At 38.3% G+C, this 15,448-nt stretch overlaps 1 protein-coding gene across 4 annotated transcripts in view; it reads right to left on the bottom strand.

The window, feature by feature from the left end:
- Window positions 1-105: 105 nt before the first annotated feature.
- mrtfbb (myocardin related transcription factor Bb) overlaps window positions 106-15,448 on the bottom strand; it is a 58,509-nt gene continuing 43,166 nt past the window's right edge. The window contains exons 1-14 of one of the 4 annotated variants that reach the window (XM_044099488.1): window positions 12,141-12,366; window positions 8,706-8,771; window positions 7,114-7,169; window positions 6,929-7,004; window positions 6,528-6,689; window positions 6,133-6,323; window positions 4,945-5,073; window positions 3,905-4,152; window positions 3,607-3,739; window positions 2,637-3,521; window positions 2,008-2,115; window positions 1,689-1,784; window positions 1,550-1,610; window positions 106-1,458 (exon numbers count right to left, since the gene is read on the bottom strand). In XM_044099488.1, the coding sequence (XP_043955423.1) occupies window positions 1,040-1,458; window positions 1,550-1,610; window positions 1,689-1,784; window positions 2,008-2,115; window positions 2,637-3,521; window positions 3,607-3,739; window positions 3,905-4,152; window positions 4,945-5,073; window positions 6,133-6,323; window positions 6,528-6,689; window positions 6,929-7,004; window positions 7,114-7,169; window positions 8,706-8,771; window positions 12,141-12,240 (2,730 nt within the window). In that variant the 5' untranslated portion in view covers window positions 12,241-12,366 and the 3' untranslated portion in view covers window positions 106-1,039. Of the gene's footprint in view, window positions 1,459-1,549; window positions 1,611-1,688; window positions 1,785-2,007; window positions 2,116-2,636; window positions 3,522-3,606; window positions 3,740-3,904; window positions 4,153-4,944; window positions 5,074-6,132; window positions 6,324-6,527; window positions 6,690-6,928; window positions 7,005-7,113; window positions 7,170-8,705; window positions 8,772-12,140; window positions 12,367-15,448 lie in introns of those variants that run through there. The other 3 variants (XM_044099489.1, XM_044099490.1, XM_044099491.1) reach the window with 3 other exon arrangements.

Here is a 15,448-nt window from a genome sequence, read left to right as displayed (position 1 = left end):
GAAGCAGACTATTTAATTACTGAAACCTTTAAAGTTTGTGTGTTCTTTTGTTTTTTTGCTCAAAGGCTGAAAATCCCAAGACATTTTTGTATTTACCAAAAAAAGGAAAATGTAATATTTTTTTAATATAAAAAAACAACATAAATACATCATACAACATAAACAAAATGATTGTAATGTTTTTGGTATTGAGTTACATTGGTCTTGTGAAATCTTATTCCTCCTTCCAGCATGTAACCTCCTCTTTCTTCTAAAGGTGACAGATTTGGCACTAAGTAGCTGACTTAAAACAAAGAAATGTGAGATTTTTTTTAGCATCAAAGGGTTCTTTGTCAGACATTCCAGATATCTTCCAGAGAAGTCTGACAGTCGATACAAAGCAAATTAAAATACCACAGAAACGAACATCCACACCTACCAAATGCTGCTCATAATAGCACACACTGTTGCCAGCAGATGTTACTGGAATCCACTCCTACTTTAATGGAAGAAGCCTACCTCATTATTCTGACAATGACTTACAGGATTGATGAAGAGATGTTTGCAGAGTATTTTGTAATAAACACTTGCGTTAATGTTGTTCTGGGTTTCTGGCTCTCTGCAAGCTGATCAAACTTTCACTACTTTGGTTAAATGTCAGATTTATGCCTCTTGACTTGCATAGAAACCATGATCATGCGGCTTATGTGTTTACAATCTGTTTTGATAGTGATAATCATTCCAAGACAGGGTGGAGTAAACAACACAGCAGCTAAAAGCAATGCTTGTCCATCTGTAACCAGGATTTGTGTATTTTTCTTTACTCCTATGTGCGCTGAGACAATTCTTAATGCAACATTCTTTACTGAGGCTTCAGAACAAAGAGAAGTTGTGAAAAATATAGAAAAATCAGCCGCATGACTTGAGATGGAAATCTTTTAAGTGTCGGTACCATTAAAATTTTTTCCCCACAAAAATTTTATAGCTTTTAAAGTTCATTAACCTTTGTATTTTTTTTTAAAAAAAAAAGGATAAGTCCACATACTGCCTTTAAAATTATTCAATCCCAGTTCAAGTTCAGTTCATGAGAGTCCAGGAAGTCAGGCACTGACATGTCCAAAGGGTTAATCCCCTCCGAAGGCACAGAAAGGTTGAGATAGAGCCAATCCATGCTGTCCACAGAAGTGCTTTGCAGGTTCACACCAGAAGGTGGCAGGTTTTCACTGAAGTTCATCTCCATCTCAACCAAAGGTGAGTTTAACTCCTCCATTAGCTTCAGTCTTTGAGCCTCTGTTTCCTCCAGAAGGGTTTCCAGGTTGTTTCCTGTTGAGCCGAGCGGCGCTCCAGGCAGCTGGGCCACCTGCACCAAAGGTGGAGGACGGGTCAGAACCGTGTTGATGGGAAGGGTGGTAACGCTAGCTGTCACAGGGAGAGGCTTTTCCATGCTGGGAGGATCCTGTCTGATGAGAGGGGAGATCTCTGAAAAAACAAGAGAACAACACAGTGAGAGGAAATCCTCGCTTATCTTCCAAGTTAAACTAGTCCAAAATGTGGCTAAAGCATCACTCACCTCCACTTTCAATTAACACATCAAACAGGTCATCCATCTCCTGGCTTGCTGCAGTGGGACCCTTTAAAGAAATAGAGTTGTTTAATATAGAAATAATTTTTAATAAGTTTTAAGCGAAGAACTTGCATTTGATTTGCACCTGAGCAGCTGTTAACATGCTGCGTGTCTGTTTTACTGCGTCCTCATAGCGAGGTGGATCTTTAGTCTTTGATGCCTGGTTTGTGAAGGTTGTTTGCTGCAAAATAACAGCAGAAAAGCAAGCAGCTATTTAACAGGAACAGTAGATAAAAATGCCACAAAACTACTGAACAGGATTGTGGTGCAAAAAGAAACCTGTAGTCTTTTTACACGTTGAATATCAAAACCCCACATTATGTGCTAGTAAAGCTATACAAATAAATCCATAAACAATAACTTGCATTAGGAAACACCACAAAGACTCAGGGAATATATTTCACCTTTCCTATGAGTGCTTCTGGGGGAACTTGCTGAGAAGTAGGACTATCACATCCAGACACCTGGAATGCACCAAGTACATTTTGCCCCTTGACATCCATTCCCCATGTCTGCAGAAAACATTAGACAGCCTAGCATTAATGTACAGATATAAATAGTGTCTGAAAAGTGAATTGTGAACAAGTTACCATTGTCTATGTGGCAGAAACAGACAGTAACCTTTAGCTTAGGTGAAAAAAAGCTTAAAAAAAGATTTGGACTATCTTTCTAGAACTTTTTTTACCTAAAAGATTTGTCAATTTCTTGTGAAACTGATGAGTTCAATCTACACCGACATGCTGGTCTCATATTTTCCAACTCATTTGATTTTTGCAGCTGAAATGATTGCAGTACTCTGTTAAAGCTGATTGCAGCTATAAGCACAAGGAAGCTGCATTTTCCACTGCAGCACACAAATGACTGGTAACTTGGCATGTGGTTTAACTGGCAGCAGAACTAAAAACATGCCTCTATATTTATGCAGCCTAATGTGTGAATTGTTTCAAACCCACAAAGCAAAGTGTGATGACAAAGACTAAGATGACCAAGGAAGAAAGAACAAGACAGACTGAACCCAGCAGACTGTACGTACTTTCACCTTTGCCAGATGCGGGGTTTGAGTGAGGCATTGCTGTAGTTCTGCTGGTTTCTGTGGCTCATGTCCAGAGGCTGGGATGTGGCCTGGAACTGTGCTCTTAACAGTAGGGTGTAATTTAATGCCTTTGGCAGGGAGCTCGATGGTGACTGCTGAGCCAGGAGAGGATGTGGGCAGGAGGACCTGGGCAGGCTGCGGGTTTTCACCGTTTGTGTTGGTCCGCTGACCAATGGCAAACTGATCTGGGCTGGTTACGTGGCTGTGATCTGAAGATTCCTCCTGTTTGATCTGCACATGCAGACCAGGTGAGCTGCAGGACACCAAGCAGTTTGACAGATTCCTGTTTTCCTCTTTTATCTGGATCGGCAACAGTAGGTTAGGATGAGGTGGAGAGTCACTCTGCAGGCTTCTTTTCTCCACCTCCAGTTGCATCTTTAGCTCCTCAACCAGCTTCTGCTCCTGCTCCAGCTTCCTCATTAGCTCCTCTATCTGACGTTCCTTCTCATGCAGTCGTTTGTCTTTTTCAGAGTCCTTCTCAGTGAACGTTGCATCTGTGGGGCCCTCTTCATATGGAGGTCCTTTTAAGGGGCTTGTGCAAAGGGCAACATTAGACAAACTCTCTGAAACTGACTTTGCATGAATGTCTTTCATATTACTATCTTCAATTCCCAATTTGGAAACTTTGGAAGCTATGAGGGAGACAGGCGGTGTCAAATGAATGTTTTCAGCCTGTGAGTTTGCTGCAGAGGCTCCTGACTCCATGGCAGCAATACGCTGGCTCTTAGTGGTCTCATAATGCAGCTTCAGTCTCTCTATTAGATCTGTCTTAGTCCCGGAAACAGGCAGTGATCTGAGTTTCAGCTCCATTTTCAGCTCAGCAACCTGTAAATTAAGAATACGATTCATCTTTTAGATGCTGAATGCTTTCTGTGGTGTTTATGGGACTGACAGAGCCAGGCGGCGTCACCTTCATCTCATCAATATTAGCTGGTAACTGATCCGATTTCGTGCTGGTATGGTGGAACTGCACAGGTGTCGATGACGAGCTTCCTCTGAGCACAAGAGCCGAGCAGCTGGTCGGCATCTCAGCCGTGGATATGCTGCACCAAAATGGGAAACAAGGGGAGTGGGAAAGAAAGCGAGAAACCATTTTTCAGTTGTCTCTCTGTGGAAAACTGCATGCAGAATGTGATGAGACAAAGATCGGCTGTGGTCAAGTGTGACAGATGACTTAGTAAAGAATGAACTGCTGAGTGGCGGCATACTTCAGAGTGACAGGTACAACGGCCTGGCAGTTGTACTTCTGCTGCTGCTGGGTTAGGATCTGGAGCTGGAGGAACTGCTGCTGCTGCTGCAGGAGACGGGCGTAAGAGGAGTCCATTGGCATGTCACTGACCTCCTGCTTCTGGTCAGGGGGGATATACTGATGATATTTGAGTTTTTTCACCCGTGGCTTGGGCTCTTTGTTCTTTTTATTGCGGCTTTTGTCCGTGGCTAGCTTTGCTAAAGTTTGCTGCAGAATGTCACACACAAAAACAGGTCAGACAAAGTTGCAGAACACTATATGGGTGGATATTTAATCTCTGTGAGTGATCTGAGTTCAGTTCAGGAGGAATGGAGTTTGCTGATTACTGTTTTTTTAAAATAGCTTTTAGTGTTAAGAATGGTCTGACGTCTCAAGACAGGATGAGAAAACAGGTAGTAAAAGATGACATATTGTTTTAACACTGTCTCTGAAAGTATATGAAAATGTCCTGGCATGCCTGCAAGTTTTGTTGAAGACAAGAAGCCAGATACTTGGCGTGAACTAACCCAGCATGCAGCCTTCAATTGATCAGATTTACTCCCCTTTCATGTCCTAAGGAAGTCAGTTCTTCTCAGAGATTACAGTATAACAGAATTTAGATAAATGCACGCTTTTTGCATCACTCCTTTTGAGTTTTAGCTTTGATTTTACTATTTCATTGAGAAAGACCAGCCTGTAGTTGTCAGATTTAGACAACAATAGAACTAAAACATCTTAAATGTGTTGCTCTCTGACCTGCGTTTGACTTGACGGCTGATTATTTATCTGCCCCTAAACTGCTGTGATTCTCAGTAAGATAAAAATCCAAGCTCTAACATTATCCGTCATTACATTTCCAAAGGAAACAAGAAAAAAAAAACAACAGACACAGGCAGTTAATCAAAGAAACACATGACTGTATACCAGAGGTCAGCGACTTTACAGCTATTTTTTAAACTAGATAAAAACCAATTTCAAAACATAATTGTTTTTACAGGAAACATGAGAAAGTTGGCTTACTTTCACATGAACGTGGCCTGGCGAAATGCCTTGAACGACAGTGGTGTTAGGCTGGTAAGCTTCCAGGCTGCTCAGTTTCTCTGACGTGGAGACATCCGATGCTGACTGAGAGCAGCCTGGTGGAGAGAGCTGAGGAAAACCAGAGGCAGAGATCAGGAATTAGATGAGCTGCAACATCTGCTAACTATCCAGAATAACCAAACCAAGCTTGATGAACACTCCAAAAACAAAAACATGCACCACTTGTCCAAATAGTAGTTAAAGTCTGATTAAAGTTGCATTTTCCTTTTCTCATCTGCAGTTTTTTTTTAAAGTATTTATATCTCTTTAACATTTTCACATTTTGGCATGTTATACAACACAAAAAAAATCTTACCAAGTTCTTTTGGTCTAGAAAAAAAACTTGTTTTAAGTAAATAATTCCTTAATATTTATGAAAAAGTACTATTTGTAAGTTAAATAATCTGCCAGTAGAACAATAATTTTTTTCCATATAATGTTATGTTAAAATGTATTGTTCCCCTGGCAGATTATCAATCGTAACTAGATTTTCTTCATTATTAAGGAATTGTTGTCTTAAAGCAATTAGTTTTGTTTTATTTCAGATGTACTAAAAAATGTTTCTAAGATTTTGTGTTTTTGCAGAGTATTTTATCTTTTGTGAAATTTATGTGATAGACCTTTACAAAGTAGCACTCCACTGTGAACTGGAAGGTTAAAAATTAATAAAAAATCTGAAAATGTGACATGTATTTGGATTCAGTCCCCTAGTCATCACTTTTAAAAAAAACTGTTTCAGCTGCAGATGTCACCTTGGACTGCTTCCTATTCCTGTTGAAGAAAAGCATCCCCACGTCATGATGTCTGACACATTCTATTGTTTTACCACACAATGTTAGTTGTACATCACAAATTGTGCATGCAGGTCAAAGTTTAAAATTTTCTCCTCTGATCAGATTCTTGTTGGGGCAAAGATGTTATGTTGGGGCAAATATAAAATCCTAAAAGAATACACTGGTGTTTGTTAAGAAAATGTAAAAAAAAAACAAAAAAAAAAACAATCCAGAGTCTGCTTGGAAACACTTTTGCCACTGCTTTGTTGAAAAAGTTGTAAATTATACTGATTTGTCCACTAGTTGTGACATGGCAACAATTTGTTTGATCACAGAGTTGAGGATATTTTTGTACCTGTGGAGGAGGGCTGACGTCTGAGGAAGCATAAGAGACCTCTGTTTCCCTTGACTTCCGTGGGGAGGGTAAAGTTTGGGAAGGAGATAGTTGACTGTTGGCCTGCTGTGGTGATAAAGCATCGCTGCTGTCCTCATCAAAGCTGTAAACATCTGGAACATGTGCTGTGTTTGAGTAATCCGCCTCACAATCTGTATGATCAGCAGAGAGGTTTAAGAAATAAAGCCACTTAAGGACACAGTTGTAGAATTGCAGCATTTATATAGACAGTTAGATAAATATGGAGCTTTTTTAAGCTTGGACCACAGAGGTGGATGAAAGGCTGTCTGATAACGACCCTGACTTAAGTTTATGTTTTGGTTGTCACTGTGTGAGTAATGCTAATGATCGCTTACTGTTTATGACTTCTTCAACTCCAGAGTCGACAGGCAGGATCTTTTTCTCCACCAGCTCCATGGGTCCAGGTCGCTGGGCGATTTTCTCATTGAGGTCATTGGCCAGTCTGGCCCTCTTCAGTCTCAACTGCGTTGCCTGCAGGGAGGGCTCCGCCTGCGTTTCTGTCGAACAAAAAGAGGATGTTCACCTACAATCTGGCCATCATCAGTCAGTCTGATTTGTCACTGTGACTCAGAAGAGGCTCAGCTGGACCTCTCACACGCTCAGTCTACAGCAAAAACATTTGGATGGTCGCAGGATTGTTGAACAAGCAGTAATAAATGCAGACAGATGAATAACAGCCCTACTCATTCTGCTTATCCAAACACCATCACCCAGAAACAACATGGAAAGGGATTACCTTCTAGGATGTGCATACGGACCAATTCGGAACGATCCGGTCTGCTGCTTAGTTTATGCTTTAGAAAAGTCCCAGTCTGGTTAAAAAAAAGGAAAAACGTGTCTACTTAAATATTTTTGAAACATTATCAAAGTTATAGATGAACAAATTTATACGGTGGAGTTGAAAACACATTAGAGACCTACCCTGGCTCGCTGTAGGCTGTGAATCTGTTTGTGGAAGCCAACTGGGCTTTTCAGAGCTGGAAAAATAACAAGAATACATAAAACTGTTTATGTGCTTTTGATTGTAACTGAAAAGGCATTTGCTTTGCAAGTTAGCAAGCCCCAAAGGGTTGCATATGTTCCTTTTGGGAGAAAACAGACTTCTTTAGAAGGAAGTTAGTTGCTTTTAGGGTTTAAACTTTCTCTGACTGAGAGTAGAAACTCAGTTTTTTTAAATGCAGATGATAAAGTTTATGATAAAATTAGCTGATTTTAAAGAGTTCTTTCACAATCCCTTTCCTGGCATCTTCACAGTTATGTTTTTGTCTTTTCTGCCTCAGTAAGGAAGAGCTTATGGGAGTAAAACAGGAAGCACCAGCTTTACTGACTCAAACAAAGAGCTTACTCTGAGCAGGGAGTTTTACTCTTGGATCACTCTGAATAAACTCATCCTCCTTCAGAGGAGGACTGTGTCACTGACCAGTCACCTCTGATATGACCGCCATTGTTTGCTTTAATGATACACAGATCAGGAACGCTCCAAGTAGTGTGTCATACACACACAGTGAAACATTCCTGATTATTGCTCTGATTTCCATTCTTCATAAGAGGTTATGAAGAACCTTTTAAAAATTAGAGCCAGAGGAGATTGCATGTGATTGCATTTCATTAAAGTATATTAAAACGCAAAAAATAAAAATAAAATAAAAATCAGTCTTAATTAAATCAATCAGCCCTACTCGGAGTTGAAACTAGATATTTACATAAACTGTAAACAAATTCTTCCACCATATTTTGTGTGTCTTTGTATTTGAGTTCCCATGGTGAAGGCATTTTGAGAGGCCTGGACAGACATTTCTATCCATCCATCTATTATCATACATGCTTATCCATAATAGGGTCATAAGGGGTTACTGGTGCCAGCGATCCAGAAGTAACTACCGGTAAATGTGCAAAAAGGTTGGATGTGGGGTGTTTGTATCCACTACACTTAGTTATGTCTAAGAAAAGGAAAATAACCCCTGCAGGAGGTCCATTTTCTAATTGATGTGGGTTTGTGGTGTCAGAGAGGAAGAGGCAAAGGTCCTCCAAACTGAGCAGGACACCAAGAAGATGAAACGTCCATAATTCTGCCTTGAAGCTCCAAATATCAGGTGCTTCACTGTCTCAGCAACTGAGATAGATGAACAGATTCTGTTAAAGAATAATCTGTCCTTTCAGGGTCAGATATCAGTAAGTCTTATGAGTACAATGATAACTTGTCACATTTCATATGGGATATGCAGATATGTGCTGTTAAGTCACTCAGATTTTATTTTCTATTGCACGTTTTCGGTTATAAAAGAGTGTAATGTGCAAATGACTTTAAGGGTTGCCTCATTTAATCGATTCCTGTTCTGTAGGCAAGATAAGATCATTTTTGGGATTTCTTGGAAATAAATAGCAAACATTGCCATGTCAAAATCTGGAATAGCTCTTTAAATTTTGGATACTTTTTGTTCTTTTGTTAATGCCGGGCAATAAAACTAACTCACCAGGAGCAGATAAGGGGTAGCATTATGAAAAATACTCACGCGGCATGATGCCTTGCTCCACTAGCTGCTCCCGAGTTCTCCTCTGCTGCAGACAGTGCTGAAGGACTGCAGAGGAATGCAGAGGTTAAACAGTTACCATTTAGAAACATCTCATCTGACTCATCTCACAACCATCTGTGAAACCCGGAGGTCTTTAAATAAAGCTGAAATGGTTATTATTTATCAATCACTTTGCTTCCCTGAAAGCCAAACACCAAACTAAGCTCATAACCACAGATATTCAGTTCAGTTCCTGTATGGTCTGAGTTACGGGGGGTTTCACGGTTAGCTCCACATTGGCTTGGAGCTCTCCTAAAGAAAGCCAATGTTTGAGTGAGTTCTGCAAATATGATAAATTAAATCAATTAAAACAGGGAATAACATTCTGTTCTCCCTGTTTCCCTGATTCAAGATTTGAGAAGAAGTCTGGTTTGTTGAGTGATTTTCTTGACTCTGAGGCTCTACATGAAGTTTCTGGATGCATCTTCTGTGTTGTACAAAAATGTAAGCAGCAGTAGTTTAAACATTTACAAACAAGAAAACGTGGACTTGTTTTTCCAGCAGAGCAACACACAAGAAGAAAAAAAAAAGGTTTGCTGAGAAGGTTAGGGGGTGATGGTGACGCATGAGGCCATGGCCCTTATCGTCATCGCTGTAGTGAAGCGAACCCAGCTTAGCCGGATTTGCTCAGTGGCCTGGGAGAAACAGTTCCCCCTCACACACAAATACACACAACACGGACCTACTCAACTCCCCTGGGAAAGACGCCGGGTCCGAACAGGACTCTGTGACTCACTCAAGCAAAAATAAACGGGGCAGATGTGAGAACAAGGCCTGGGAACCATGACATTTTTGGGGGTATTTAAGGGGGTGGGATCGCCGGTTTACTGTAGAGTCGAGGGGGATATTCGCAGACTTCGACTTTTGGGCAAGGGAACACAGAGTGACAAGAGCTGAGGCAAAGGATGGAAGGTCGTGCCCACTCTTCCAGCAGGACATCATCTCCAGAAGAGAGAACAAACTGTGCCTTCTCTGACTGTTATGTTTTCTATTACCAACCCAGGCCAATAGGGATTTGAATCCAGGAGATTCAACCAGAAACATCAGTTTCTCTCAATATTTGTGACTCAAAAGGAACGCCACAGGCAGTCCATTTTATTACTGTACACAACTGCATATCAATAGCATCAAGCCGCCTGCAAGCACCATGGGAGAGCACTGGCTTTAATTTGAGCATCACCATGAGGGTACGGCTCCTGCCTGGGGTCCTCCTCATTGTGTCATCTTGTGTTGAGCATGAACCCTGGCTAACCCTTCCATGATGCAAACTGGCTCCTGCTCACCAGTAAAGCAAAACCAGAGGTTATAAAGAAACACAGAGAGGGGGCTCTGCTGAAATCCCTGTCTGCTGATGTAATCTCTAATCTTAGACTCGTGTTGTTCTCAGCAAATCACTCCTGGAGTTCTCCCATCAGTCTCTTTTTAAATTGACCTGGCCCCATACCCCCTTTCTCTGAAACTGCACAAACAAAAATAAAAAAATATTGACTAAAATGGTGGATTTTAATTTATGAACAAGTTGACACTCATTTATGACAACTTTGTTGTTGTAAATACAAAGGAATGACATTATTTTAGCAAAGATTCTGAGATTTATAATCACAAATCCTTAATCAACAGCTACAAAAATGATATTAAGGATTTTATTCCACTTCAGAGGTTATTATGTTCAATAACCTGTGAAGAGATTAGTACTTAGAGATTAGTATATTTTTTTAACATATACTGTTCATTATGCTGGACAAAATATGCTTAGAACTTGAAATATGTATGTGAAAAATTAATAATACTTTCTATAAGGTAAAGAAGCACAAAAGTCATCTTGTCACAACAAGAAGGTGACTTTTAAAAGTACCAGTGACACATGATAAAGTAAAGTAATGAAAAGTTGGAATACAAACAAAAATTAATAATGTTCCAGTTATTATTAATCAAAGAAAGCTCCAATCAAATGGGGTTTTAGCCCTGATTTAAAGGAACTCAGTGGTTCAGCATTTTTTTCCAGTCATAAATTCAGCACTTCATCATTTATATGTATATTTTTCCTTAGTTGTTAATTCATTGTTAAAAATATTTAACTGTGAGATTTTTATTTTCTTGACCTGGTTAAATATGATGTAAGGCTCATTAGGCTTTCCTCTGTGATTTATACTAGATATGAACAAAAATGCAATAGAGCACTGTGTTACTTAAAATAGGTAAGGTTAATTTTAGCAAATTACTTTTGTACATTTTATTCAATGTCAGCATAGAAAAAGGTTTTTTTAGTCCCTTTAGAGGCAGAGAAATGACACAAAAGGCCTCAGTGTACCAAAATAGCTACACACTTTTACTCTGTAAAAGTTTTATATTTTTGCACAAATATCTAAATATATGTATTATATTAATTTTGATTATTTAATTTTCACAAACAAACCAAAAATTTTGAAATTTAAATTTATAAAATACCCTTTTTATGTGGTAGAACAGACAGCAAAAATATTTTTTTAGGAGTGACAGAGCTCTGTATTAAAGTTCTATGTAGTTGCTTATTTGCAAGTATATCACAAAATCTCACACAAACAAAAAATGAGTTTGCATGGCTGTCTATTGTAGCAACCATGATGCAATGCAAGGCTGAAATACATAGTAACATTTATTTTACTCTCCATAAATTATCATAACTATTCTCACCCTGCATTTTAGATTTTAGCATCACCTAAATGAACTGAGGATGCAGCTGTTTAGTTCTTGTTTTTATCCTTCTAACTTAATAATACATCATTTAGTTCAGTTCAATGTAATTTCAATAGAAACTAAGGAAATGTTCACGGCTGTGAGAAAACAAAATAGGTTAGCTTTAGTTTGTGACATGTTGACATGATATGAAGACAAGGTTGCTCCCACAGAAATAGAAAATATTGTATGATGATGACTAAATTAGAAAGTATACATCTTCCTTTTTAGGGGGAAAAATATTGCTATTCAACATGTGACAACAGTGAAATTCATCTCAGTATGGGGTTGAAAAGCTGCTGATAATACATTAATTCACAGGTGTTTAAATGGGATAAAAGTGTTGATTAGATCACATTGGCTACATCTGCTCTGTTTTATTCTGTTGCTGTAGGCTGATTTTTAAGCAAGGTCAACAGCCAACAAGGAAGATTAGAAATATGCAAATAATCTTGATCTGCTGCATATCTGGGATTTGCACTTGTTTTGTAAGTAGCACACAGTGTGCATGTACTTGTGACATCTGTCTTTTCCGTGTTGACACAACAACTTTAACACAAGGAATACCTGAAAATAGCATCTCGCCTAACAACAATAAGAACAACAAAGACAAAATAAATAAATAAAATATGAGCACATGACATAAGGAAGAAAACACACCTGATTTGAATTTCCCCCTGCAAATGGAGGGACTCTCCACATCCAGGCAAGCCATGGAGGACAGTTCTTGTTTGATTGGTGGCCAGCTCTGGAGTCCCATGGAGCGATGAGACCAGAGCAGATCCAGCAGTAGTTATGGAGAAGGAGAGAAGACAACGCTCCGAGAGAACAACATGTGGTTCGTTGACTCTCCTGTCTCTCTGCTGGCCTCAGCGGGGAAAGTTTGTGTCTGTGTGTGTATGGGTGCATGAGCAAAGAGTCGACGTCAGAAGGAGGGAAGACAGGACTGCATGAATTAACCCTTACTTGGTCAGGTTGGTCTATCCTCACTGAACTTCAACAGGAAAAGCAAAACAATGTTTAATCATTTATGGAGTGAGGTAATGATTACTGTTTCGGGAAGTTTTCTTTGTAGGGGACAAAACAGTTTATGGATAGCTAACAGAAACTGGAATATTTCTTAAACACTTCTTGAAACTTGTTTAGCGTTAAAGAAAAAACACTCGGTCCTTAGAGCAGAACTTTCAAGTCTTTCCTCCTTTGTTTATATTTTGTGTTTACAGAGGCAGACTTGTTCTAATCTTTGAGACTGGACTTGAAATATTATCTTTGGGATTTTTTTCAACCATTACCTTATTTTCAGTTCATTAAATTACAATTTCTATATGAAGGTATTTTATTCGAATGTACTTGCAGTGCCAGTTAGAGTATATTGGTTGGTTCCTATAGTGATGATGTTTAAAAAGCCCTAAAAGAGAGAAGAGAGAGATATCCAACTCTTGAAAATGTTTAGTGCAAGAAAACAAACCAAATGCATCTTTAAACAGAACCATACCAGTCTGTAGTTAAACTCTAACAACTGATAAAAATAAATACCTAAAATTCTAATTCAGTTTTGAATTGATTAGAGTTTCTACAAATGTTTTAGTGTTTTAATCCATGCACTTCTTTTTTGCTGTGGTATAAATAACGACATTGCGGAAAGGTGAATTTTTTTGAGTTTAAGTTGTACCATACCAGTTTAATAAAAAATATATATTTCTTAAAGTGGGATTATTTTCCCTTAGTAAAACTTTGGAACAAAAACGTCCAGTGCTGAATTGTGGTGTTGATTGGAAGAGGAATTCATTTGAAGAGCATTGCTTTTCTCTAGACAAAAACATTTACAGTTTTATATTTAGGTTGTTGAATAAAAAAGTTAGAAGTCTGTTCATCTGAAAATTTAACAATAGCACATAAAAGATTTCCAAAGAAAGACAACAGATGAGTAAAAGAAAGTACAAATCAACTAATTTCATGTTTCAGCCTTGATAGTTGCAATCCAAATCACTTTATGCTAATATTATATCATAAGATAAAATACTTTTAAGGTGGTTTGAGACAAACTCACTGGGTAACATATATATAAATACAGAAAAAGTAAATCTGGAGACACATATGATGCTCATACTCCAGTTGTCTCAAGAGAAGTGCCTGAAGAAGTGCATGCTGGGAAGACCAGGCTGCTGTGTTTGGCATTAATAATTTTCTTTTGTAAATTGAGAAGTATGCTTGTCAAACTGTGTGGGAAGTGGGGGAATATTGGAGTTGATGGAGGAAAAGCAGATTGGGTCAGGCAAGATGTTGTGACAGCCCACCACTGGGACTTAATAATGGTGAACAGCGAGTCTGAAAAATATTGGAGAGCGGTGGGAGGGGGTTTGAACTGTGGAAAAACATCTCCAGTATTTCACTTATTACAAACAGGTCTCCTGAGCTTCACATTCATAAGTGGACAAGCCAAAGAAAAAAAACAAGACATCAGAATACTTTGTCACAAAGTCGCAGTTCCTAACTTCTTTCCTGATTGCTGTACTCCACAAGTCTTTACACTATTCTGGAACAGCAGAAACATCTATCATACAAAGAAATAATATTCTACTCAGGTCATAATTTTGATTAGAAATATTGACTGAGGTGTTGACAATCAGTCAAAACAATGATCTAAACTTGATTTTATAAGCAGGTGATGATTGGTCCAGTTCATCTTTTTGATAAATTACCCACAGCTCAAAATCTTTCAAACATACACAATTTTATGACTGACAGGTAATATAATCTTAACTTAATGACTATGATACTTATCTTATGTGTTTCCTATCAGCCACATATTTTCACTGACATATGGTTTCATAAATACTCATTTAAAGAAGATTGAGTTTCAGGGTTTCTGGTTGCCATCTTGAATTTGATTTATGATGCAGAGATGTGCTGCAAAACTCTGCAACAAACTGTTTATCCACTGGAATGTTTGGATTTCCTGAGTGCCAAGTACAGCATCATATCTTTCAAGTCTTTGTTTATGCACCAGCTTAGTTCATGAAAACACTCTTAGAACGATGCACCTTTACCCAAACTGGAATGTTTGGCTGATTTCACTTTCATTATCAAAATTTGATGTTGATTCTTTTCCCCTTCCATCAACTTTCAATGTACAACGTGCAATCATTGCAACAGACGGAACCAATAAGCAAAGAATTCAAAACAACTGTATTTTTAACTTATCAAACAGATTGAAGGTACAACTGTAAAAACAGAAGAACATTTTGACCATAATTATAAATTTGCAATGTGGTTATGTTAGAATATGAACTTTCCTTGAAACTTTTCTTTGTGTTGAAGCTCGTAGGGAGAGAGCTATCTCTACAGTTACTCATGTAAAGGTTCACACGGTTAAAGGATATACTGACTGGTTCTCTGCTACTTTTTCCTACTACTCTCAAATTATGCATTATGCTGAGGTACTGCTGCCACTGACTTTACATTTTCTTCACAGGAGTTACAGCTATAGCACAGTAAGCAGAAGTTTTACCACTAGCTTGACCCTTGTTAAGCAAGAATATTAACCTAATGTTCTTGCTTAGATTATGGTATTTAGCATATTGTGTTAAACTTTCTCTCCTAGTTAATTCAATTTAAAGAGTTACATATGCCCTTAACTATATATCCTCAGAGCTGTAAGCTTCTATGTTTACATATTGTTTTATTTGATGATTTAATATTTTTTTTATCAATCATATTTTGAAAGAACAATAATAGATTTTGGTTTTCTCCCAAAATTTAACATGAAATAAATGTTTTTTTCTTTTGTGACGTTACACCAGATTATTGGAATTCAAACAATTTTCAACAGAGACATAAAACTACTTTGATTGATTTTGTATTTGCTGACTGGAACTGATCATCCAGTCAACTTCATTTTGTGTTCCCTGCAACTTTAGCTTGATGCGCGTCAGTATCCTCTGTTTCCTTTATTTGTCGAGCATTTA

This window comes from Gambusia affinis, linkage group LG19 (assembly GCF_019740435.1).
Source record: "Gambusia affinis linkage group LG19, SWU_Gaff_1.0, whole genome shotgun sequence".
NCBI classification, from domain to species: Eukaryota; Metazoa; Chordata; class Actinopteri; order Cyprinodontiformes; family Poeciliidae; genus Gambusia; species Gambusia affinis.
This window is presented reverse-complemented; position numbering and strand designations above follow the sequence as displayed.